This window comes from Dermochelys coriacea, chromosome 1, assembly GCF_009764565.3.
Source record: "Dermochelys coriacea isolate rDerCor1 chromosome 1, rDerCor1.pri.v4, whole genome shotgun sequence".
Lineage (NCBI taxonomy): Eukaryota > Metazoa > Chordata > Testudines > Dermochelyidae > Dermochelys > Dermochelys coriacea.
Genome location: NC_050068.2, coordinates 136,497,782 through 136,521,054, shown reverse-complemented (window position 1 = coordinate 136,521,054; position 23,273 = coordinate 136,497,782). Strand labels below are relative to the sequence as shown.

Here is a 23,273-nt window from a genome sequence, read left to right as displayed (position 1 = left end):
CTACAAGATCTCTATCATGCATTCCTACAACTACAATACCCACCTGCTGAAGTGAAGAAACAGATTGACAGAGCCAGAAGAGTACCCAGAAGTCACCTACTACAGGACAGGCCCAAGAAAGAAAACAACAGAACGCCACTAGCCATCACCTTCAGCCCCCAACTAAAACCTCTCCAACGCATCATCAAGGATCTACAACCTATCCTGAAGGACGAGCCATCGCTCTCTAAGATCTTGGGAGATAGACCAGTCCTTGCTTACAGACAGCCCCCCAATCTGAAGCAAATACTCACCAGCAACCACACACCACACAACAGAACCACTAACCCAGGAACCTATCCTTGCAACAAAGCCCATTGCCAACTCTGTCCACATATCTATTCAGGGGACACCATCACAGGGCCTAATCACATCAGCCACACTATCAGAGGCTCGTTCACCTGCGCATCTACCAATGTGATATATGCCATCATGTGCCAGCAATGACTCTCGGCCATGTACATTGGCCAAACTGGACAGTCTCTACGTAAAAGAATGAATGGACACAAATCAGACGTCAAGAATTATAACATTCAAAAACCAGTTGGAGAACACTTCAATCTCTCTGGTCACTCGATCACAGACCTAAGAGTGGCTATACTTCAACAAAAAAGCTTCAAAAACAGACTCCAACGAGAGACTGCTGAATTGGAATTAATTTGCAAACTGGATACAATTAACTTAGGCTTGAATAGAGACTGGGAATGGATGAGTCATTACACAAAGTAAAACTATTTCCCCATGGTATTTCTCCCCCCCACCCCACCCCCCACTGTTCCTCTGATATTCTTGTTAACTGCTGGAATTAGCCTACCTGCTTGTCACCATGGAAGGTTTTCCTCCTTTTCCCCCCCCTGCTGTGGGTGATGGCTTATCTTAAGTGATCACTCTCCTTACAGTGTGTATGATAAACCCATTGTTTCATGTTCTCTGTGTGTGTGTATATAAATCTCTCCTCTGTTTTTTCCAACAAATGCATCCGATGAAGTGAGCTGTAGCTCACGAAAGCTTATGCTCTAATAAATTTGTTAGTCTCTACGGTGCCACAAGTCCTCCTTTTCTTTTTGCGAATACAGACTAACACGGCTGCTACTCTGAAACCTGTCATTAGGGACTTCACTATTGCTATTGATTTTTTTTTTTTTTGTAGGGGAGGGGATGGAAGTGCTCAGATACTAAAGCGATCGGTGACAGTTGTATACTGGAAAATGAAAGACATCTGAGTCAGGACATGGTGTGGTGGGGCAGGGGGAAAGTTGGGAACCATGGGTGCAGATAGCATAAGCAAGCTGTTTCCTAGAAAGTCAGTGAAGTTAGAGTTTCTCCACACTTCTGTTGACTCTCTTTGCTTTGTTCCTTCCTTTATTAAAAACTTTAAAGTTTGATCCAAATCCCATTGGAGTCAACAGGAGACCTTCTCTTGACTTACATGGGCTTTGGGTCAGGTTCTTAAAGGGGAGTCTAAATCTAACTGTCTAAACCTGCAGCATTTAACTTCATTTTGTCAATATGATGGAGTCTATGGCCAGAAGGGACCATTGTGATCATCTCCCCTGACCTCCTTCATAACACAGGCTATAGAACTTCCAGAGATACTGCTGAGAATTTCTGCAGTATTAATAAGACTTAGCTGTTAATACGGCACTTTTCATCAGTAGCTCTCAAAATGCTTTACCAAGAACATCACTATCATTAGCCCCATTTTACAGATGGGGAAGCTGATGCACAGAGAGGTGAAGTGCCTTCCCCTGGGTCACCAAGCTGGGAAGAGATCCCATATTTTCCAAGTTCCAGTCTAGTGCTCTAACCACTAGGACACACTCCCTCCCAACACTAGAGCACACTGAGTAGTGCCTCCGAAGGGAAGTTTACAGTAAAGCAAACAGGGTCATGGGCTGTACTTGGGATGGATAGCAGTGTGGGAAGGAGAGCAGAGAAGCCAAATGTTAAATGAGGCATTTCAGTTTAAAATATTTTTAGATTAAATAGTATTTGAATTTAAATGATTAGTTAATTAACTGATTATAATGTAGTGGGAAAGGGCATTATAGATACAAGGTGAAATTCCCTCTTTGGCAAAGGACCTGAAGAAACCCTATGATTCCCCTTGCAAATGAAGGGAGGAGGGAGGGAAAGAAATAGACACATAGACAGGGGAGAGAGGAAGACTCAGCACATCCCCCTGGGGAAGAAAAACTTCATGTCAACCCTGAGTGAACCAGTACAGAAGGGACAAGCCACAGTCACTGGGGACAAACCGGTTGGCAGGCTAGAATGTTGCATTCAGAAAACAGGTGGCAAAAGACTAAAGCCACAAATAATAACAGTGTGTTTCAAAAATAATTTCTCTATTAAGTAAAAGATCACATCTGAAAATACTGGATTAAAATTATTTTCTATACTAGGGTCGTTTGTGATGAATACTCAGGAAGAAATTATACAAGCGATTGATGATTACAGAAATGCAAAAAATGGATTTGAGAGAACTGCCACTCTGGAAGTCAAAGATAGGAAACCAATGATCTACAATGTTAAGAGTGTAGCTGGGTGTTTCATATTTGCATCATTAGGGTCTGATCTTGCAGTCCCTTACATATGTGAGTAGTTTCTGTTGCCTTCAGTGGAACTACTCATATGAATAAAAATTACTAGTTCAGGCCAGTAATATATACCTAATTACCAAGCATGTATGTGTGATTATTGTTTTTTGAGGGTTAACTGTACATTTTTGTGTGTGTGTGTGTGTGTGTGTGTATATATATATATATGCAAATGTGTGTGGAAAGTGCATTAAGTCATTTTGTTTTGGTATACAAAAATATGTTTCTTTTGCTGCAATAAAAAGACTCTCATTTTAAAACTATCATTTTAAAACTATTGCTTCATAAGGTCTCTTTTAAAAAAAAAATCATTAATTTAAACTATTTACTTTCCTTTGTGACACTCCATTAAGCAAATCTTAGAGCCCTGAAGATATAAAAGAGTATGTGGTCGTCTCCCCTTTTTTTAAAAAAAACGAGGGAACTAGCTATTGTAATACGTGTGCTGTGTAAGAACGTGTGCTGAAGTTTCATGTTTCAGGTAATCTTTTTAAAATAATGGCAGTCTAGATTGCATCAGTTAGTTTAAAAACTGCTATGCTATTGGTAGGGACAGAATGGGATTAGAGCCAGACTTTGACTCTGTTTCTGCCAAAGTCTGTATCAGATTTAAGACACATGCTTCTGCAAGCTTCCACGAGGGTTGTGAAAAAAGTTTTAATACAGAGTTGGATTACAGCTCTCTGTAGCTCAAAACATTGGCCGTTATACTACCATCTTAAAAGGCAGCTGTAACACAGAGCACAGAATATAGCATATTTTTAAATTTTCTGGACCACAAATGAATTGAGTCCCTTTGTGAGTCCTGATGGAAGATCAGTTAATAACATTAATGTGAATCTGATTACCTGATTACTTGTGAGATTATCAGATAAAACCAAGCAAATGCTTAAAAACTTTTTTCAAATGTATCTAAAGAACAGTCTAGGAAATGACATTGTCTAGGTGAATTATAATTGAGTTGGATGAGACAAGTTATTTACTTTCTCATGTGCTTATTCTGTTTGGATTTACAACTGAAATTCTGGAAGTTTTTTTTTTAATTGTTGCAAGAAATGCATTTCGAAACAGACCTTTCCAGCTGTATGATATCAACTGCGTAGTAGTAATTTGTGGATCTTAAACATCAGAATGTACAAACCGTGGGCAACCTTGAATATTTTCATGGTGTCTTTTCTGCATCTCCTGCAGGGATCCGATTATGAATATGGACCTGTGAAGGTAGGTGGGCTTTAATTTACTAATATAACAAATCTCAATTGTCTGAGAATACATGAATTGCATTGCATGAAGTGGCGGTAGTGTCTAAATGATTTTTGTTTGTTTACCTATTTGGTTGTGTGAGTTATTGTTGTTCAGTTACACCAATATGAAGCAAGCGAAGAGGAACCAGTATTCTGTACTAAATAGTTTAATCCATAATCATTGTTTAACAGTCTTGTCCTTTTGCTACTTATAAAGTTTCTGCCTTAAATAAATCCTTTAATATCGGTCTTAAAAATAAAAAATTAACTTGAAAGTCAGAAAATTTAGATTTTTTTTTTTTAAGAAATAGACGCTCCCTATCATTTTGCATTAGTATATTATCTAGGGAATTACTTACAAGGTATAGAAAGATTTTCCTCTGAAGCACTTGTTCAATAATTTGCCACCAATTAATGTCTCTTCTAACTGTTGCTAAAAGGCTTTATCCAGGTTTCTAACCTATGCAGTGACAGATAATAATACAGCATATTGACCGGGGATTCAGTTTTCTTCTGGGATTTGTACATTAAAAATTAAGATGAAGCATCCTCATGAATGTGGGATTTTTCAGATCTGACTTTGTGAGAAAATGTAAATACTCCCAGACAGTAATTTCTAAAGGAAACCAAGTGTCAAATAAGATTCCTAGTTTGTAGGATTTCCAAGTCACAGTTAATCCAGTGTGTGCTCCTGAGACACTAGTAAGTCCTTGTGCCATTAAGGAAAAACAACAACACCAGTTAACGCTCTTGTTCTTACTTCAGAGAATGTCTTCCTTTGCTAAGCAATGACCACACACTAGTCCATAAAACACACTGAATTCTGACCTCTGTTTCAAAAGGCTGGGTTGCACACACAAATGCAGAGATCCACTACAAGAATGATAATTAGCATTAGTGCATGATGTGTATTTGAGAATGACAAATGACTAGTCCCTCTGCATCCTCCTAGTATGAAGATTTAATTTACAGCATGAACAGTCTGTAATTTGAAACAGTGAAGGCTAGTATAATCAGTCTGTTCATTTCTTTTGCACCTTGCTTGACAAATCATTGGTTTCTTCCATGTAGATGACTAAACCTATGTATGACTGGGTGCACAACAGAAGTAAAAGATATGATGAGAACTCTGTCTGCAGATATAGCACAGAGTGCTAATTCAGTATATGGGTAGTCCAATAGTTATGTGAGTAAAAAGTCTTTCATTGAATTTTGCAACAGTATACGCTCTCCCAAGAATAAATGCAATGGCTTATTTAGCTATGACATCCTTAATAGCTTTTCTCCATACTGTATGTACTATGATGCCACTGTCATAAAGTCTTTTCAACATATGTACAGCTGTAATGGTTGACATTTGGCTGCACTGTCAATTAGTCACAGTTTGGCCATAACGTATTACTGCAGTATAAGACCAGTTACACTCCAGCACTAACATGAAGGTGTGGTATAGGTCACTCCAAAAAAAGATCTGTGTTTCAAGTAGACTTCACCATGTGATAAAACCAAAGTTAATTTCTCTGCTTTCTCATACTTGAAATATTCTCTTTTTTTGTGAAGAGAGAGCTTCATGGTTGAGTTTTAAGCACATTTAAGTTTTTAGATATTTTATTTCTTGATAGCAAGATTTTGATATTATTTTGGCATTTACTACACATGAATTTCCTAAAAATACAACTCTTTAATGTAATGGTGTTTAACGTAAACCATAGATTCCTAGAAGTTAGGGAGAGAAAATGCCATTTGATTAATCTAGTCTAACTGCCGGAATTTTGCAAGACTCCAATCTACTGCGCTTCTACTATTGTCTGAACAAAGACATTTTAGAATAATTTCTGTGATGGCACCTTGGCCTCTTCCCTTATTAGTTTAACCACTGCCCAGTTGCTCCTCTTGGGTAAGATCATCTCTTCTATTATGCAGTACAAAAGGGAGTAAATGGACCTAAGAAGCCATGTGGAGAGGAAATATAGCTATGTGGGATCATATCGTGATTTATCTGGTGCTTTTCAACTGTTAAGTATTTCTCCTGCATGCAAGTAGCAGCTCTGTCACCCCAGAGGATTGCATATGTAACCAAGGAAGAACACAAAATATATATAGCAATTCATACCATAATCTTCTAAAGCTCTTTTAAGTCAATGGGCATTGTGCTTGAGTAACAACTGCAGAATAGAAGTGTGTGCAGTACATTAAAAATTACATTCACTCACGTGCCATTAAAGAACATTAGTTGGGTTGCAAAGTCAAGCATGCAAAAGTCAGAAAATGCCAAAATGAAGATTGACTTTTGCGTGCTTGACTCTGCAACCCTAAATAATAATTTACATACAAAAATGTGTGGAATTTCCCAGATTAACAACCTCCCTCCCCCAAAATAACATCATGTGGCATCATATTGCCATCCACATAGTTCATCAGCAGGATTGGAACCTTTAGATCCACCACAGACCTCTGCCATTTGAGGTAAGAGAGTAATTAATACCAATGGTAGGAGTCTCCTCTATGTGGCCCAGCGCTGGCGGGGGATGAGATACACAGTTTGCCAGTAGGTTTCACAGATATATGCTGACAGCTGAGGGATGTTGAGAACCCCAGAAATTTTGGATTGCATTCCAGGCTCTGTAGGGTAGTGTCTCTAGTGGGCACATACCCTTCTGCCCATTCCCCCGCCCCCTGCTTAGGATTGCCAACGTCCCTTATTACAAGGGACATCCCTTATTTTTTCATCTCTGTACAACAAGACCGGGACTTGCTGAGTGCTGCAAAAAGCGGATAGAAATATGCCTGGTGAATGTAGATGAGTACTGCTTATTCATTATTATTGATGAAGATAATAGTAATATCAGGAGGAAGGGTGGGGCGGGGATGCTAAGAGAACAGTCCTATATTTTTGAAATATAGTTTTGGCAATCCTACAGGCCTCACCCCAAGCTTGAATCCTTCAGCCCTGCCCAGACTCTTCCCTACACCCAGCTCCTCATCCCAGACCCATTCTCCTCACCTAACTGGTCCTAGTATTCAGTTCTCTAGCTCCTCATCCCACTCCAGGTATCCTTGCCCAGCCAGTACCAGTCTTCCCCTCTGAGCAACCATATGCACCCTCCCCACACCCAGTCCTAGTCTCCTTGCCCCCACCAGTCCCAGTTCCTCCCCTCCCAGCATCTCCATCTAAGCTGTTTTTCTCCCTATCATCTACTCACTGATCCCCCTGCCCATCTTCCCAATTCCCACTGGCTCCCAGTCTCCGTTTCCCACCCTGGGCTTCTCCTCCAGTCTCAATGTCCCCACCTCACGGGGCTTCTTGTCCATATCTCTTTGCCCAGCCTGTCCCAATTATCCCCTCACACCCTGGCTCCTTGTTAGATATGTCTGTCCTGCCCAGTAGTTCCCAATCCTAGTCTTGACAGTTCCAGCCCTCCCTCCCCAGCCCCAGCTCTGTCTCTGATCCCAGCTTCAACATCTCCCCCACCCTCCCATTTCCCTCTGTGGCTCCCAGTCCCAGCCACCGTCTCCCTCCCTGCCAGCCTCCAGTGCCAGTCTTACCCCCACCCACCTCTGGCCCCTTATCCCAATCTACTCCCTCTTCCTCCCCCCCATCAGGTCTGGCTCTTGATCCCTGTGCATTCAGTTTAGACTGTGTCCTTCTCCACACTCCCTGAGCCCAGAAGATGGGGCATTGCATTCACCGAAGAAACAGACTCCCTGTTTTCAGTTTTGGGGCCTGTGCCTGGCCTTGCCATCCTTAGCTGCAATTACAGGGAAAGTTCTGCTCAGCCTGGGCTGGAGCATGCTCAGTGCAGACAGAACCTTTAGAGATTTCAGCTGCTAAATTATAAATCATCTCTACAGAACGTGTGAGAGCTAAGCTTTTTCAAAGGCTGATAATTTGGGTGGATTTTCATGAGAACGGGAAAAGGCACATTCCTGACACAAAGGCCACCTGCTTGTCAACCTTCAAGTAACTGCTCCACAGCTTGGGGGGGAGGGAGGGGAAAGAGGAGCTTCTAAAATAAAGGTCACCAGTTTTTTAATATGAGCTAAATGATGTATTTTCCCTGTAAACTCATTCATGGAAATGGCTGAAGCATTTTGGCTGAAACCTTCCAAAAACAAAATTCAGCCAGAGGCAGACATTTGCCAGGATAAAGTTCATCTTGAACAGTTAAAGTTTGGTAAAGTTATGAGCAACTGAAAACAGGGTCTTCTAATGGGAAGTGTGGGACATCCTTCATAATAGGTAATGCTGCCAGCCCCATTTAAAATAATGGCAGGCATCAATAGTGACTCTACAGCGGAAGTCATGTTGAGATTGACACAAAATTGGAAATCCTTTTATTTCACCCTTTGACGATTGGACTCAGGCTGCAAAATTTGGCACACTGGCCATTCAGGCAACAATTGCATTTTCCGTGTCACTTTTTTGAAGACTAGTTATTAATTTTTGCAGAGGAAACATGAACAAATATTCCCTAGTTGACTATCCTGACAGTCTCTTATTTTTAGGAATCTGCTGGCTAAACAACCCCAACCATCTTTTCCTGTCTCTCTCCCAGAAGTTCTCTATTTTTAAGTATCAGAGGCATAGGCCACTTTTTCCAGAACTTTAAAATGAACTATTAAGAGTTATTTCTTTTATTTGTTGTAACCCAACTGATCTCCACCAAGAAAAGCCAATGGAACTGCTCCAATCAGTCAGCTACTGTTTCCAACACTACAGCTGTTTTTGTAATGGAGATGCAAGTTCCTCATCTCTGACAAACTTGTGCTTCCACTTTCCCTTCCCCCTTTCACCCTAACCCCTCTTTGAAAGGAAGAGATGAAGCCTAAATTGTCAGAGTCACAGCCCATCTCTGCTGCTGAAGTCTGCTACGTCTGGCAAACCTCCTGTAGTTATTATTAGAGAGGAGCCCTGGACTTACAGACCTGAGGAAGACCATTGTACTGGAACTCCTCTGCTTGACTTAACTGCAAGGTAAGGGATTCTAGATATTCCCCAGCCCCATGAAAACCATTGTACCTTCTCCAATTGCTCATGGACCCACACACAGTTAAAACCACTTTTCTAGGCACCCCACACTCATACAGTTAAACCTTAGAGGCTGTTTGCAGTCCAACAGTCTTCTGGAGGCACATCAGACTGTGATTCCCACAGAAGGCTCACTAGATGTAGAAACAGCCTCCAGAGCACAACTGGTATATCCATTCCTGTGGCATGGCCCTCAGCAGTCCACCCAGCTTGCTCTGCTGCACAGTGTGGAGAAAGGAGGCACGGGTCTGCCTTCAATATGATCTTTATCCCCAGGGGCACATAGCTAGGCCACACTGGCACTGTCTTTCAGACAAAAACTATGCATCAGTGCAGTGCCATCTTTAACCCTGCTGTTGAGGTTAGGAAATTGGAAGCGGTGGAGTAAGTGTGTGACGTTAAATTCTGAGGCTGACCTGGTTAAAGATGAGCTTGTAGGCTGCAACACCCTGAAAAACCAAATTCCAATTGAGGAGATTTTACAAATCTAAAACACAGCATCCTAGCTCCTTCTTGAGTGCCAGCTTTGATCAGTGGCTGTGTTCTGCAGAAGATTTTGCCCATCTTTCGTAAAAAGATGAGTCCGTGAATTTCCTATCATATCTGGCTCTTTTCTTGTGGAGGCTACAAGACCTGGCAGCAGAGCCAAGCACAAAATGACCAATAGAAAGGGAGTTTCAAGGCTGCTGGAAAACATTCCCCACTTTTAACTAGACATCTCTTCAGTGTTCCTTACACTTCACTTTCTATAGCAGTTAGCAAACTGTTTGAAACTACCAGTATGAAACAGTGCCTTTTAACGATATTTCTCGCTGTACCTTTCCATGTTGAGTCACGGTGACTGAAGTTGATAGTCACTATGAGCAATAGCTTAAAAATTCTGCAAAATGGTCCTATGCTTTCCCTGGAGAGTGTTTCAGAGTAGCAGCCGTGTTAGTCTGTATTCTCAAAAAGAAAAGGAGTACTTGTGGCACTTTAGAGACTAACAAATTTATTTGAGCATAAGCTTTCATGAGCTACAGCTCACTTCATCGGACGCATCCTCACGAAAGCTTATGCTCAAATAAATTTGTTAGTCTCTAAGGTGCCACAAGTACTCCTTTTCTTCCTGGAGAGTGTGATTTCCCTCCAGTAAGTCATGGAGAAAGCCAGTTTGTTCCTGGCTTCTCTCTCTCATCAACTATAACAGCAACATAGGAAGATTAAAGCAGAATTCTGTTTTATTGCCATCCCACACCGCATCAGTCCTTGACTCTGTTCTTATCAGTTTGGAAAGGAAACTAATAACGCTGTGACCTTAGCTAGCACAGCGCTTGTTCATGAGAAGCAGCTGGGAAAACCCTCCTGACTGCATGGGTCTCAGTAGGAAATGTAATATCTGGAGAGTCCGCAGAACTTCTCTTAATATGATGCGCTGTTGAGGGTAATCAAACACAGGCTGACAGATACTTTCAATCAATCAGCTGTTTGCAATAAAGACAGCAGCTAATTAACCATGGACATCAATCTTGGCCCACAACTGGGAGGCTATAAAACTGGTGGGGAGAGGCTATGATAGATGGGGATTGGAAGACATCTTTAGACAATCATGGGGGTCACCATTCTGCTGGTTGGTGATCACAGTGAAATAAAAATAAGCAAGTAATTTGGACAGAGCAAACATTTACTTATTGATGATCTTCCTCTGCATCCCTTACTCAGGCCTTATCTACATAAGAGATTTGCTTCAGCTGTACCACCAGCAAGCAGTCATCAGTGTTGTTGCACTGGTGCAAACACCTAGAGTAGACAGACAAAGCAGAAACAAGGATAGCCTGCTTGAAAATGGGATAAGCTACTCTGGCACGAATTGGGGCTTGTAGCTAGGATGACCAGGTGACCCGATTTTATAGGGACAGTCCTGATTTTGGGGTCCTTTTTATATAGGATCCTAGTACCCTACACCACCTGTCCCGATTTTTCACACTTGCTGTCTGGTCACCCTGCTTGTAGCAGATTTGCTTGTCTGTCGTGGTTTTGTACTGGTGCAGGTACTCCAGTGGCTTGCTGCAATCCCCAGTGTGGATGAGGCCTGAGTAGTGTTTACTCACATGCACAGTATTGATCATTCGCCATCCACTTGAAGCAGCATATTCTTATGCACTGGTTTAAATCTAGATTTGGTTTTGTTGAAGGCTTTTTAAAAATCATTATCATAAAAACCCTCGCATAGCAGTTGTGGTGTTATAGTGAAGCAACTGGGGACTACGTTTATTTTAAAGCCTTTTGATATGGCAAGTGAGTGAGTGCACTTATAAAAGCCGGCCACTGCTATATCAAAAGGGGCTTTAAAATAAATATTTTCAGTCCTTTAGGGTAACTCCTGCCCTGAAGGCACAGCCATAGTAGGGAGTGGAGGGGTGCCAACTGCCCCAGGTGAGCAGTTGGAGGCATTCTGCTCCAAGGAGGCAGGATTCCTCTCAGAGCTTGCTGGCACACAGTGAAAGCACACGTGCAGAGCTGTCCCTTGGGTAGGGCAAATTGGAGCACTTTGGGAGGGCCCCACTCTTCAATAGAATTGGGACTGTTCTGATATTTAGCCCTTTGTCCAATGTCCCAACCAACGTATGATCGGAATGCCATTTGTCCTGATATTCAGGTGAGGAGGTGAGGTGGGTGGGCGAGCAGGGTGAGGAGGCGAACGGGGAGGTGAGTGGCAGGTGGGAGGGTGGTGAGGAGACAGGCGGGCGGACGGCAAGGAGGAGAGCGGCGGCCGGAGTGGATGCGCTGGACAGACAGTGAGGAGACTAGCGGGGAGGTGAACTGCGGGCAGGCAGGTGAGGAATCGAGTGGCAGGTGGGCTGTGGGGGGGGGCGTTAGGAGGCGAGCGGCGGTCAGGTGCACCAGTTGGATGGCAAGGAGACTAGCAGGAAGGCTGATTTGTCCTGGGCCATGCACCTGCCTAGGGACAGCCCTGCACACAGAGTACTACATCCTTACTCCCCTTGCACTGTGCCCATCCCTTTGGGGCTACTATGGATCTGCCCTGTCTCCCCCATTCCCTTCGGGGTACTGTGCATGCTCCTGAGTGCAAGGTTTGCAGTTTTGCTAAGCTCTAGCACAGACTGTGCAGTGGCAGGGCAGAAGGAGAAAGGTCCTTGCGACATTCCTCTCGACCCAACACTGTGCACCCATGTAAGGGGCCAGGCAAAATTTGGACTTTCATGATGACTATGCAAAGTCATCATGGTTTTGTGTGTAAATAGATAGCAGAGTGAACAAACACAGCATATTAGTTTGCTCTTGTTCGGATTATTCAGTTTGTTGAGCTGCATCTATGCGCCTACTCTTCCTCCCCCAAATACGGTTTCTAGTATATGACTTCTGTCTCCTCAGCTGGTGATACAACACCATCTAGGGTCCTTGGGATCTAAACAGAACTGCAGCAGGTAGACAGCTGGTGACGTGCTATGGAATGGATGATATTTTGCAAGACTGAATGGGCATCACAGTGAGGTTTGGAAAGGGACGATTCCAGGGCTTGTTTTGCAGATGGCTGTATTTCAGCCATAGGCACTTTTCTAGCTGTGGGTTTGAAACACAGCAAGTTTCATGCTGTGCCTGATGACATGCCTGCAGCACCACTGACTGCAATGCTGCTGTTTGCATGGAACTTAGGAGTTAGGTTTGGCTCCTGTTCAAGCGCAAGAAGTTTGTATCCTGTTGGTGTACTCTTTGTAGTGCTGCCAGTAGAGAGTCATGCACACAATTGTCCTTTCATTTGAATTAGGAACGTGATTCAGAAGCTTTTTCCTTTGGATACTTGACTGAACGGCTAGGGAAATATTACTTAAGAAAAATTACAGTTCCAGGAAATTGTATGCATATGGGCGAGGTAACATAAGTTCAGTCAGTGATGGCAGTCACTCTGCATTACAGTGACATTTAGAAATCCTGCTTTCTTGATTGGCTAGTCACAGATCTAAGTCATTTATTAAAGCAACGCAGTTCAGAGCCAGATACTGACAAAACTGCAAAACAACAGAAAGTTCCACGGCATTAAAAGAATATTTGTAATGCATATTCAGAATCTCTAGTTCACTTCTTCATCTCTGGAACAGTCCAAACCCTGAGGCCTTGCAAATAATGGACAGTTACCAAATTGAAATGGCAACACCCTGGAAACATTCATATCCCAGTATAACAGAACATTTTTTGACATGTGTGTCCTGTCACAATATTAAACTAGCTCCTAATATTCTCTGATGCAATATTACTAATTAGTGTCTGGATTGGAATTCTGTACTGTTCCAAGCCTACTAATGTCGATTGGAAAGAAAATATTACAGCATCATAGGAAAGTATGGGTGAATATGGTATTTATACAAACAATGGTCCAAAGAATATCCAAAGAGCTAGAAAGCAGATGGTACCATTTGACTCGTACTGTCTGACTTAGACAATCCCAGTGCGTTTATGATGGAATTCACTGATGCCCCTTCACATCCCAAGCTATTGGATTTTGCATGGGGAACCATGTGTGTGCGTGAGAAAGAGGTATGGAATCCACCACCTCAACTATTGTGGGCAAGTGGGCTGAGACGGGGCAGGTCCCCACCACCTCCAGCCCTGCTTCTTTCCTCTCCCTGCCTCCCCGTAGCTGCCCTTCTTGCTTCTCCTCCCCCATCTTCTCCTTCTCACTGAGCTTGTCAGCTGCTTACCCATTTAGAGGTTTCCCATCCTGGAGCTTTACGAGTCTCCCTCCAGTCTTTCTCTCTGGCTCCCCCAATATAAGTAGGAGGTAGTCTGGTGGCAGTAGCAGCCTCCCCAGCTCTCCTTCTGCCTGCGCAGCTCCTTAGCCCCACAAGGATCTGGACCGAACACTTAGAGGAGGGGGCAGTGAGCAGTACACATACGTTAAAAACAATAATAATTGAGATGAAAAATGGGCCCCAATCAGCCACCAGCCAAGGACGGATGGAATGCAGTTGACATCTTCCCTATTCAGATACAGCCCCTGGAGCCATCCTGAGGGCCACTAAAAGGGCAAAGAATTGCTGGAGCACAGATCCATGCCTGCCACATGCTATCTCTGTCTTGGAATGGTCCCTGCAGCCAGGGCTGTGGTGGTGGTGATCAAGAAGCTCCCCATGGCGGTGGACCTTCCTAGGGGAGAGACTGATGCTGTCCTATGGCTCGTTTGCACCAGTCTAGCTAGAGTATGGGGACAGCGCTGCACTGCTGCACCGGGCCCATTCTTGTTAATTTCATATTTAACTGTGGGACTGCTGTCTCTGTGATTAGCTTCCAGAATGGCATGTGGTTTGTGTTCTTTTGGCTGACTCTGCACTTCAGGAAGAAAACCAAGAGATCTATATTAGAGTGGTGTGAAATGTTTGTTACGAACTCCAAACTCATTGAGAGCTTACTATCATTCATAAACCTCGCAATCTGATTCTGAGAAGTAGTGTTGTTTAAACGGGAGAGCAAACTGACTTCCTAAACCGTCCCCGACTCCTTTCTGCAAGCATACACCCACCTCCCCACCTTTTACTACAAAAGCTACTACTGGCTAATGGGGTGTGGGGGGGAAATATTTGTGAGACTCCTTTTGATAAAATATTAGCAGCACTTAACTGCAGCAAGTGTGACAAAAATTGAATTAACCTGGGTTTATTTATGGCTTTACTTTAAAATCTGGTGAAAATCTGCCGGGTTTTTTTTGCTTAGAGTTTTTCAGTTCATCCAATTCAAAGGCCCAGACTGAAACCCAGAGGTAGGAACCAAAGCACATTACTTTGCATATGTCTCTGAGGGCTTTGATAGCATAAGCATGCTGTTAAAGTGCTAGAAGTCCAATCTGCATTTGCTGTAGCTTTACAAAGGATGCAATTCCAGTGGACCAAATCAATCCAAAATATAGAACAGCTGCTTTCTTGAAATCACAGTGTAACTAATACAGTTTTTCTGTGAAAACACATCACATTCAGCTAACTCAGTAGCCATTTTATGACCATTTTGTAGCTATGAATGCGAAGATTAAGAAGCAGAAGGTTAATTAAACCTCCTACTTCATGGAGTGAGTTACTAGAATATGGGAGATAGGAAGGAACTTTCCCTCATGCATGGGATCGCACAGCTGGAACATGATAAGCATGTTTCCCTGTCTCTGAAGTTTTAGGTATTGGTCCAAGAATGTGCTGCCAAGATTTTAACGAGGGACTCCCTGAAATGTTCCCCCTCTGTCGGTGACACATGTGACATTCCCTGGGTAGAATACTCCCCCTAACACAAATCCATCAATTCCATCCTCCCTCATACAAACTCCAGACAAAACCTGGTTTCAGAGTAGCAGCCGTGTTAGTCTGTATTCGCAAAAAGAAAAGGAGTACTTGTGGCACCTTAGAGACTAACAAATTTATTAGAGCATAAGCTTTCGTGAGCTATAGCTCACTTCATCGGATGCATTTGGTGGAAAAAACAGAGGAGAGATTTATATATATATACACACACACACACACACACACACACACACAGAGAACATGAAACAATGGGTTTATCATACACACTGGAAGGAGAGTGATCACTTAAGATAAGCCATCACCAGCAGCAGGGGGGGGAAGGAGGAAAACCTTTCATGGTGACAAGCAAGGTAGGCTAATTCCAGCAGTTAACAAGAATATCAGAGGAACAGTGGGGGGTGGGGTGGGAGGGAGAAATACAATGGGGAAATATGCCAGGAATTTGTTAGTCTCTAAGGTGCCACAAGTACTCCTTTTCTTCATGGGGAAATAGTTTTACTTTGTGTAATGACTCATCCATTCCCAGTCTCTATTCAAGCCTAAGTTAATTGTATCCAGTTTGCAAATTAATTCCAATTCAGCAGTCTCTCGTTGGAGTCTGTTTTTGAAGCTTTTTTGATTGAAGTATAGCCACTCTTAGGTCTGTGATCAAGTGACCAGAGAGATTGAAGTGTTCTCCAACTGGTTTTTGAATGTTATAATTCTTGACGTCTGATTTGTGTCCATTCATTCTTTTACGTAGAGACTGTCCAGTTTGGCCAATGTACATGACAGAGGGGCATTGCTGGCACATGATGGCATATATCACATTGGTAGATGTGCAGGTGAACGAGCCTCTGATAGTGTGGCTGCTGATGATGGCTTATCCTAAGTGATCACTCTCCTTACAGTGTGTATGATAAACCCATTGTTTCATGTTCTCTGTGTGTGTATATAAATCTCTCCTCTGTTTTTTCCACCAAATGCATCTGATGAAGTGAGCTGTAGCTCACGAAAGCTTATGCTCTAATAAATTTGTTAGTCTCTAAGGTGCCACAAGTACTCCTTTTCTTCAGACAAAACCTGATTAATGTTACATATTTTTTACTCCCAGAAATCCACCCATTACAGACTCCCCCTCCTCCTGCCTGGCTGGCTTGGAGCTGCAGAGACTACACAGTGCATTGCCTGTGTGGACCTATAGCTACAGTGGGGAGATGCAAGAGGTCACGCTGGTAAAGAGCTTATTCAGAGCAGGCTGAATGCTTTAACAGCCTTAGCATTTTGGAGCGTGTTGTGAAACAATTGCTGCTGTCTGTCCATGATTATCACATCACTATGCAGAGGGCCACGCTGGAGAGTTTGGGATATACCCCAAGCACAACTGACACATTTTACATAACCAGTGTGTACAGGGGGGTGTGAGGGGGGTAATCTTTAAGTCTTCCTGCTGCAGAAATTGAACCCAGCTGCATATTCTTGTCAATTCTAGCACTCCATTTGTACACAGCATGTTCACATTTTCAAGGTTACCTTTGCAATGCAAAGAGCTGAAGACTGACTTTTAAAGAAGTAAAGATAAAATTTTCCTTTACAGGGCCCCAAAACTGGCTCTATCAACAAGAGGCTTTTGTGAGCCCCTCCAGTGCATCACTGTAGGGGCCCTGCTGTAAGAATGACAACAAACTATATGTTCTGAATGATACAGTGGAATAGCTTACACTTTAGAAAAAAGTGTTTAGAGGCAAATTTCCTAGCCTATGGCAAGAGAGGTGAGTAGCAATGTTCAAATAACTTAAGTTCAGATTAGTGAGCTAGTGAGTAGCTTCAGAAGTGATTTGGCATAAATATGGCATACCACCGGTAAACTATCAAAGTGGGCACTGATTTACAGTGTGGTCCATAGTTTGCTACTGGTGTGCACTGTCACATTGTGCATTGTCTCATCTTGCAGAGCTGTAAGAGATGACAGCATCTGCTGTGCAAAGTTCTGAAATGGTTCAATGCGGACCATTGTTTCCATGGTAGGTTGAAGCCTGGGAGTTCTTTAGTGGGGTTGGCAATCAGATGTTTGTTTGGGACATTAGCATTATCCCAGAACTCTTTCCAGTGTGCCTCAGAATGGAATGAGGATGCTATAAGAGCTTTAACCCAATCCCCAAAAACCTTGCAAGATTTCAGATGCGTCTTTGGAAGGTTCTGGAGGTAGTCCTGAATTGTTAAGTTCAAGTTGGCCATGGTTTGCCTCTACTCAGAACTGTGTGTGTCTCTCTCCCAATTTTGGGTAGGAGCACATGTGCCACAGTGGGAAACCATTAAACAAGTGTTCATTTTAATCCATCATGGCATGAAGTTGCACATCCAGATATCTGGTAAGCGAGCTGTCCGCCAAACAGGTGCACAATATTGAACAGCCAAATAATGACCATTTAAAGCGAGAATCAGGTAATGCAACTTTACTGTATAAGTATTAAGCCAGGCTTCCTATAACAAAGCAAGAGGCCATCAACTTCAGGATCAGACCATTTCATACAAGACGGCAATGTTAAAATTGGAACTCTATTACTAGGAAGCCAAATTACTTGTTTAGGATCACGTTGGTAATTAGCAAAGTGCTTGATGTGCACATTACTGCAGCTAATGATTATCATGTGTAATGTACACATCAAGTACTTTTATTAATTTATAACATTTATAATACTTATAGGCAAGTACTTCACAGTGGATAGTGTTACAGATGGGAATTCATGTGTCATGATTTCATAGCTGATATAGATTCAGAAATATTGTTGGAATGTCGAGAAATAGAGAAATTTCCATAATGCTACGGAGAAATGACATGCCGTTGCTGGTGATGTCATAATTATTGCAAGCCAGATCCTAGGTTGTCAGCCATATGGTAAAGCTGGACTCTTAATACAGGATTTTATAGGATACCGCAGTTGGTTGTTAATAAGGCTTTGATTTACTTTTGCAAGTCTGATGTTTTCAAGCTGCTCAAGGTTTTCTCTCATAATTTTAGTATAGAGCACTGCAAATGTGAAAGTCACTGTTGCACTATAAGTCTACAAAAAACAGGACGATTCAGCTGCTGGTTTCCCAGACTACTGCCTATCATGCTGACCAATATTGTTCCGTTTCCTTGTACTTCCCCAGCTGCCTATCTGTATCTATCCATTGTCTCTTGTCTTTTACTTAGATTGTAATCTCTTTAGGACAGAGACGTCTTGTTTTGTCTTTGTACAGCACCTAGCACAATGGGTCCTGATCCATGACTAGAGCTCCTAGGCTGTATGGTAATAATAATAATAATTAATAATTATGATGATATTGGAATTCCTCAAATGGCATTCATGCCGCTGCAGAGCCCACACAAGCCTGCCACCACTGCTTAAACCCAAGAGTGGATGGCGAAACAGAGGAGCTTCCACATAATATATGGGTCTTTGTGGTGACTTTACATAAGCTGGTGATGGGGTAGAATGGGAGGGAATTTGCTATTACCCAAGGTTTCCTATTACACAAGTAATACCCAAGTAATTCCATAAGTGGAACTGGGCAAAAAATGTTATGCAAAATATTTTTTGCTGAAAATTTTCAGATTTGGGTCATCCTAAACAATTTGCAGATTTGGGTAAATTTTGGCAAATTGTTTTAGCTGGGTATAAAAAGAAATCAGAAACGTTGCAATGTTTGTCTCCTTTTGAAACGAAACATTTTGCCTTTTCATTCCAGAAAAATGTTTCATTTTGGAATGTCCCACAATTTAATTTTTTAAATGTAAAAACATTTTAAAAACCTCAAAATCAAAAGAAAATATTTCAGTTAATGGGAAACAAACACTTTTGGGACACTTTGTTTCACCAAAAAAATTTCATTCTGTCTGGACACGAAACAAATTCAATTTTTTCAAAAATGTTTCAGTTTAGCCACTGAACTGAAAAATTGATTCTTTGCACAGCTCTACACACAAGTAGCACAGGAGTTCTGTGGCCACATCATCTCATAGGCTCTAGTACCCAGGGGTACCAAGTATCCACAATTCCAGTGGAGGTTGATGGGAGCTACCGGTGCTCCATGTCTCTGCAAACTGGGCCCATAATGGCTATTGACTAATGCATTTTCTGTACATATACATGAAGGAATAAATATGAATAGAAACTAGATTATTTTCAGATACACCACACAAAGACATGCAGCACCAAAGTAACTGGCCATTTCAGTGCAGTGGTGATTAATACACAAATTATTTTAAAGGCTGGATCAGCCAGAATTCTGAGGATAGCATCCAAGCACACTGGAAGCTATAGGACAGATAACGCTAGATAAAAAGATTGTGATTATTTCATCTCATCACCTTCCACATGACTTCTCATGAAGTAACAGTACTTCTACTTACTTACCAGGATGAACAAATTCACATCCAGATTTTTTGTCCCTTTTACATTTTCAAATGTCTGCTGTAAAGTTTGAAATTGTCCAGATGTTCATGCTACATTGTGAGTAGTGCTCTCCCAGGATAAACTGATTAATGTTAAAAGATTTATTTCAAACTTATTTTAAAATGTTTGTAACATGGTATTAACAAGATCTCCACTCTGTTATGCAGATACTTTCTTTGTCGAGATACAGCAGTTGGCTTCTCTTCATAGCTTAGCTACTGAGAAGCTGTATCAGGGTTCCATTAAACAGGGCAATATTAATAAGAGGTATCCCTTTCCCTGGCCTGAGATATAGCATCCATGTCCTGATTCAGGAAAGCACTAGAACGTTTGCTTAGATGTGAAGGTGGTGTGGGTAGGACTTTGGGGAGATGATTTTATCAGTTAAATAAGATTTTCTTGGGTTTTAATGTGTTTGAATATAGAGTGAAAGGTACAAGTGGGGCCATGGTCAAATTAATCAAAATGCAACCTTGTTTTTTAGTTCTGCTTTCTGTCTCTCATTATGCACTGGATAGGCTTCACAATACATTTCCTTAAGTGAAGAGTTGATAGTTGCAGTCCTTAAAGACAGTGGCTTTTGATTTGCAGATACTCTTGTTTCTTTTCCAGTTCCTCACATGAATTTAAGACCTGAGTATGTCTTTCTTTTCTTATTACTTTGCACTCATCTTTTCCCATTTGTGCCAAATTCCTGCATGAGATGCTGAGTGGTCCAAACTCCAAACAAATTAAAAGTGCAAAGTCCATCTGTAACAGCCCAGCAGTTTATTAATCTTAAGCATCCCTGTTAACAGTGTTGATCCTGCTGGGAAAGTGTGAGGTGGGTTCTGCTGACTTACTGGTACAGATGGCTCTACAGAGAGTTCAGATGTAGGGTGTGGGCTGAAAAATCCTTGGGAAGGAAATCTTGGAGCAGATGAGCCTAGGGAGAAGGTGTTATTGATATTTATGTCCTCTGAGTATGGATTGTTTTGTCAGTAAAGCCCAATCTCAGGACAGGGCTGAGTTTGCATTTTATAGATGTACTGTATGGTCTGTGGGCCAGATCCTCATCTGATGTTTATCAGCACTTTATTGAATTCAGTGGAGCTATGCCTAATTCATACTCACTGAGGGCCTGGCCTTGTCTTTGTAGGTCAAGTTGGCAAGGCCTTTGTTCACACCATCTTCTTTTACGTTCCAGTGCTACCTATTTTAGGGTGTTTTAGGGTTCTGGACTCATCTCAAATTATTAGAGAGAAGATAGGGTGGCAGACCCAGACCACTGGTAAACCAAAGAGCCTGGGATCAGTTATGTGAACATAAGACTTTGGTTTGATATTTGTTTTTGGTGTCTTTCTGCAGAACCTCTTACTGCAGGCCATAGCATTTGTGTTTTGTCATTTGTAGTGTGTGCTTTTTGGTATTTGAACATTGTAAAACTTGTCAGAGTCACCATGAAATAGCTTGAAATGTGATTTTGTTAACTTTGGGGTCATGTGTATGAGTCTATCATGACTAGTTTCTCATGACTCTCCCAAATCATTGTCGATGGTAAGCTTTTTGAGGCATGGATAGTGGTTTCATTAGCTGTGTGTACGGTGCCTAGCACAATGGGATTCCAGTCCATGACTAGATACTATCAGAATACAAATAATAACAGTGGAAATGACAGATATTTCCACATCCTCCTGGACTGAGCTTAAGGAAAGGGGAAGACGGTGAGTAAGAGATCCCTCAGCACCAAAATCCTCCAGTCTGACCAACCCACCTGAGACTGAATTACCTGACCACAGGTAAGTCTGATCAGACGCACACCAGACTTATTTCCAAAGGTAGAGCCTTGGCAGAAAGAGTGTCTGACACCAAACTAGAAAGCACAGTGAGTATCAGAGCAGTGTGAGATGGAGGGGGCAGGCAGGAGGTGGTTGCAGAGTGAATTGAAGTGAAAGAAGGTAGAGATGGGGTATCTGGAACAGACTGGGGTATGGACCAGCGGAAGAAGCCATGTCTGGAATGTGCAAAGAGTGCAGAAGGGATGGGATCAGGGCAGTGAGAGGTGAGTGGGAGGTGCCCTCTGCACATTGCTTGAAGTCAGAGATATCCGAGAAAATGCAGCTCCTGTCATCTGCCAAAGCAGAAGGGAGCTCCCCTCCTTTCCCATGCTTTTGGGACTTGATCCTATGCCCACTGAAGTCAATGACAAAGCTCCTATGGACTTTAATGGTTCAAGATCCGGCCCTTGATAAGCAGCACTCCTCAAACCACTCCCCCTCCTCCTGGGCTGTGCGATGAGCACTGCCCTTCTGTTTCAATCAACTTTAAACTTTTGTCCCCAAAGGGAGGCTGTGATGGAGGGAGGAAAAGACATTTGAATAGTAAGCAGGAGGTGGGCTTGGGAAATGCTAAAGCACCCACCTTTTGGGGAGCCTTTCCATGATGTGTCATGTCTAAAACCAGCACAGCTGCACTGTTTTAAGATAAGGCCTTCCGGCCTCTGTGTGTGTGTGTGTAATATGTGTTGTCTGCTGTAGATTTGTAGCAATAAGCTGGCAGGATCTGTCCTCTTCTGCATGTTTTACAGCACCAGGCAACCATATGCTTCATGTATAATATTATTTGAAAGTATTAGTTTTCATGTTTTCACTGTATGGGGTCATTTTTAGAACAATTTCTTTGATGAGAAGTGTATGTTCTTGGATGATTTTGGTATCAAACAATATTCATTGCCTCTATGCCACAAGAAACAGTGCATAATTCTGTAGAATTCCTTCTGTCTCAGAGTTCACAGGGCTATGGATAATTAACAGGTTTGCTGCATTTTCACACTCTCTTTTTAAAAGTTTTTATTTTTGAATGCTCTTAAATTATTAATAACCATGTATACACGATGTGACCTGTATGGAAATAGAAGAAATACAGTCTATTACAATATCCCTGCCAATAGAACTAAGATTTCCATATTACGCTCTCTGAACTGAACTTTTCTGGCTCTTGTTCCACTTGACTCAGAGTGGGAGACCCAACTTGGAAAACCTCCCCAACCTCCAAAGAATCTAGGCTGCTGAATTTTTGTTAGGACTGTGAAATGGCTAGTTAAACATTACCTGAAGTCTGTCTTCCTCTCAATGCTACACAGCCTTGTCCCTTCTCGCGACAGCCTTAAGAAGGCTAGTTCAATCTATGGTTTGAGGGATGATGGCCTTCAAGGTCCCGAGCGCTCTGTCTGTGATCTGGCAAAGTACTTAAGTACTAGCTTAAGGTGTGAGCGGTCCCAGTGAAGTCAAAACATGTTCTTAACTCCCTTAAAGCTAACCACGTACTTAAGTGCTTTTCTGAATAGGGATAGACTTAAGCATGTGCTGAAAGACATGCCCATGCTTAAGTGCTTTGCAGAATAAGGGCAATTATTCTGGAGGGAGCCTTTTCAACTGGAAGGACAATTGTGCATATGGTGGGGCCTTTGAAGATGACGGACAATCTCTGTCAGTAAGTGAAGTGGAAATGGTTATGGAATACGAGATGCTAGGGGCAGTGCTCTTAAGGGAGCAATGGTTTATGTCAGCAGCTGTTGCCTTAGTAGTAAAGTGCTTCAGGGTACCATAGATTAGGATGGGGATTACTGGGGAGAAGAAAATGGCTAAAAAATCTTTCCCACCCCAAAAAGAATCTAATAT

General features: G+C 42.3%; 2 protein-coding genes across 2 annotated transcripts in view; both read left to right on the top strand.

Annotated features, from left to right (window-relative positions):
• PIR (pirin) overlaps positions 1-2,561 on the top strand; it is a 52,994-nt gene extending 50,433 nt beyond the window's left edge. Inside the window, 2 exon segments of the mRNA XM_038393455.1 lie at positions 2,445-2,533; positions 2,535-2,561. Coding sequence (XP_038249383.1) covers positions 2,445-2,533; positions 2,535-2,561 — 116 coding nt within the window.
• Positions 2,562-3,252: 691 nt separating this feature from the next.
• VEGFD (vascular endothelial growth factor D) overlaps positions 3,253-23,273 on the top strand; it is a 34,270-nt gene continuing 14,249 nt past the window's right edge. The window contains exon 1 of the mRNA XM_038402354.2: positions 3,253-3,860. Coding sequence (XP_038258282.1) covers positions 3,771-3,860 — 90 coding nt within the window. The 5' untranslated portion in view covers positions 3,253-3,770. The remainder of the gene's footprint in view (positions 3,861-23,273) is intronic.